This window comes from Terrapene carolina, unplaced genomic scaffold, assembly GCF_002925995.2.
Source record: "Terrapene carolina triunguis isolate 2854851 unplaced genomic scaffold, T_m_triunguis-2.0 Scaffold27435, whole genome shotgun sequence".
NCBI classification, from domain to species: Eukaryota; Metazoa; Chordata; order Testudines; family Emydidae; genus Terrapene; species Terrapene triunguis.
The window spans coordinates 1-2,354 of record NW_020691786.1 but is presented as its reverse complement, the minus strand read 5'-3'; the positions used below and the strand labels follow the sequence as shown (position 1 = coordinate 2,354).

At 57.9% G+C, this 2,354-nt stretch overlaps 1 protein-coding gene across 1 annotated transcript; it reads right to left on the bottom strand.

The window, feature by feature from the left end:
* Positions 1–770: 770 nt before the first annotated feature.
* On the bottom strand, positions 771–1,918 carry LOC112121914 (probable ATP-dependent RNA helicase DDX41). Its single transcript, XM_024220800.3, has 3 exons — positions 1,693–1,918; positions 1,520–1,594; positions 771–1,129 (listed from the first exon to the last, which is right to left on the bottom strand). The coding sequence occupies exons 1-3, from the start codon at positions 1,832–1,834 to the stop codon at positions 987–989; spliced, it is 360 nt and encodes a 119-aa protein (XP_024076568.2). The 5' UTR covers positions 1,835–1,918; the 3' UTR covers positions 771–986.
* Positions 1,919–2,354: the final 436 nt, after the last annotated feature.

Here is a 2,354-nt window from a genome sequence, read left to right as displayed (position 1 = left end):
GCGAGAGTGAATTTGGAGGCAATTCCATGGCCACGCATCTGCAGGGCCGCAGCTAGCGCCCAGGGAGAACCGCTAAAGCTGGCTCCAGCACAGAAGGCAGGTTCCGTGGCGCTGGTATGTGGGGAGATTCGGCTCCTGCTCCCTGCACTGGAGCTCCCCCCGAGGTTCAGCACTTAGCCCAAGGCTAGCAGTTTGCAGGAGCATTTGCTACCACGATTCATAAATTCATAGATTCTAGGACTGGAAGGGACCTCGAGAGGTCATCGAGTCCAATCCCCTGCCCGCATGGCAGGACCAAATACTGTCTAGACCATCCCGGATAGACATTTATCTAACCTCCTCTTAAATATCTCCAGAGATGGAGATTCCACAACCTCCCTAGGCAATTTATTCCAGTGTTTAACCACCCTGACAGTTAGGAACTTTTTCCTGATGTCCAACCTAAACCTCCCTTGCTGCAGTTTAAGCCCATTGCTTCTTGTTCTGTCCTTAGAGGCTAAGGTGAACAAGTTTTCTCCCTCCTCCTTATGACACCCTTTTAGATACCTGAAAACTGCTATCACGTCCCCTCTCAGTCTTCTCTTTTCCAAACTAAACAAACCCAATTCTTTCAGCCTTCCTTCATAGGTCATGTTCTCAAGACCTTTAATCATTCTTGTTACTCTTCTCTGGACCCTCTCCAATTTCTCCACATCTTTCTGGAAATGCGGTGCCCAGAACTGGACACAATACTCCAGCTGAGGCCTAACCAGCGCAGAGTAGAGTGGAAGGAGCCCCAGTGTGGCCTGCAGTGCAGTAAGTGACAAGAATACCTAGCTCTGCTACAGCATGGACCTCACAGCCTGCTTCAGAAGAAATCAGGGTCACCACCCAAATTTTACAGATGGGGAAAGTGAGGGACAGAGGAAATAGCTTGTCCAAGCACCCAGCTGCCAGTGCCAAAAATAAAACCAAGGCTCCCAATCCCCAGTCTAGTACTCAAGCCACTAGTTCACACTGCCTCGAGTTTCCTTCCGCTCGCACAGAGCTGATGCAATCCGACAGCCAATGTATCCCCATGGAGCGCACCTGGTTTTAATCGGATCGTCGTAGGTGATGCCCTTTGCCATCTCCTTCACAGACATCAAAGCTGCACAAAAACAGAGACCGGAGGATCAGTGCCAGCTCCTGGGAGCTAGGCCCAGGTCAGCTGGGCCCGTGGCTTTGACAAGAGGTTTAGCAGTGAGGCAGTCAGGACAAAGGATGTTTGGGGGAGCCAGAACAGGAGTGAAGTGGCGGGGAAGTGTCCCTCTCTGTGCATGTGGGGGTCAGCGACAGCGAACAGCATGACTTGCTCTCTCCGGGGAGAGCAGCAGGAGCTAGGGAGAGACTGGGACTGTGAAGCCCTGCACCAGTCAGCACGAGCACCGTCACCTTTCCCCTCTGTCGCTTCGCCAGCAACAGGCAGGGAAGGAGAGTGAATGTCGCCTCACAGGCACCGTCACTTCCCCCCCCAGCCCTCAATCCCAGCACGACCCACCTCGACCCTCTGCCACGCTCTCCAGGATCTTTTCCTCCTCCTTCAGCTGCTTCTCCTTGGCCGACTCCTTGCGCGCTGTGGAGAGTCGAGAAGGGGAGTTACGTGCTGCTCACAGATTACTCCCCAGACACAAGCCACCCCTCAGGGACCCCTCCTCCTCATGCCGGCCCTACCTTCCGCCTTCTCTTTAAGGTGCTGGTGCTGGTCCAGGAGGCTGACGTTGGACTGGGGGCCCAGAGGAATATCATCTTCATCCCCCCTGTGCTCACTGCTGCTGCCCCTCTGCTCCTCGTCCAGCACCCCCTTCCTGCGCATCTGTAGCAGCTTCTGCAGCTATGGGGCACAGAGCAGTCAGGGGCACACAGCAGCCGCAAGGGCCCCGTTACAGGAGACCGATTTCACCTGCCCCGTCCTGCCCTTGCGAGTGAGGAGAGGAACGTCGGACCCCCCTTTATCCACCCACATGGCCCCCTGCAATCTGCCCTGGGGGACCACGATGCCAACCCCACTGCAGCCCCCATGACTTGCCCAGGGCCACAGGGGCTCTGCTGCGGGGCGTGGAACTGAACCCACCAGCCCCACCTCTCATGGGCAGCATCACAGGGCCCAGGCCCAGAGGCAGAGCGCTCACAAGCCAGGGCTGGGGCCAAGAGCACCCCAGCAACTGGGGGGGTGAATGAGCCCCCCCCGGCTCCAGCCAGGGCCCCCGGCCCCCCCTCCGGCACCAGCCCTGACCTCACCCCCCTCAGCCAGAGCTCCTGGCCTCCCCTCCCCTCCCCACCAGCCAGCCAGCCCCCCCCCCAGGGTTCCCGACCCCCGGCCGGGCCCTCAGCCT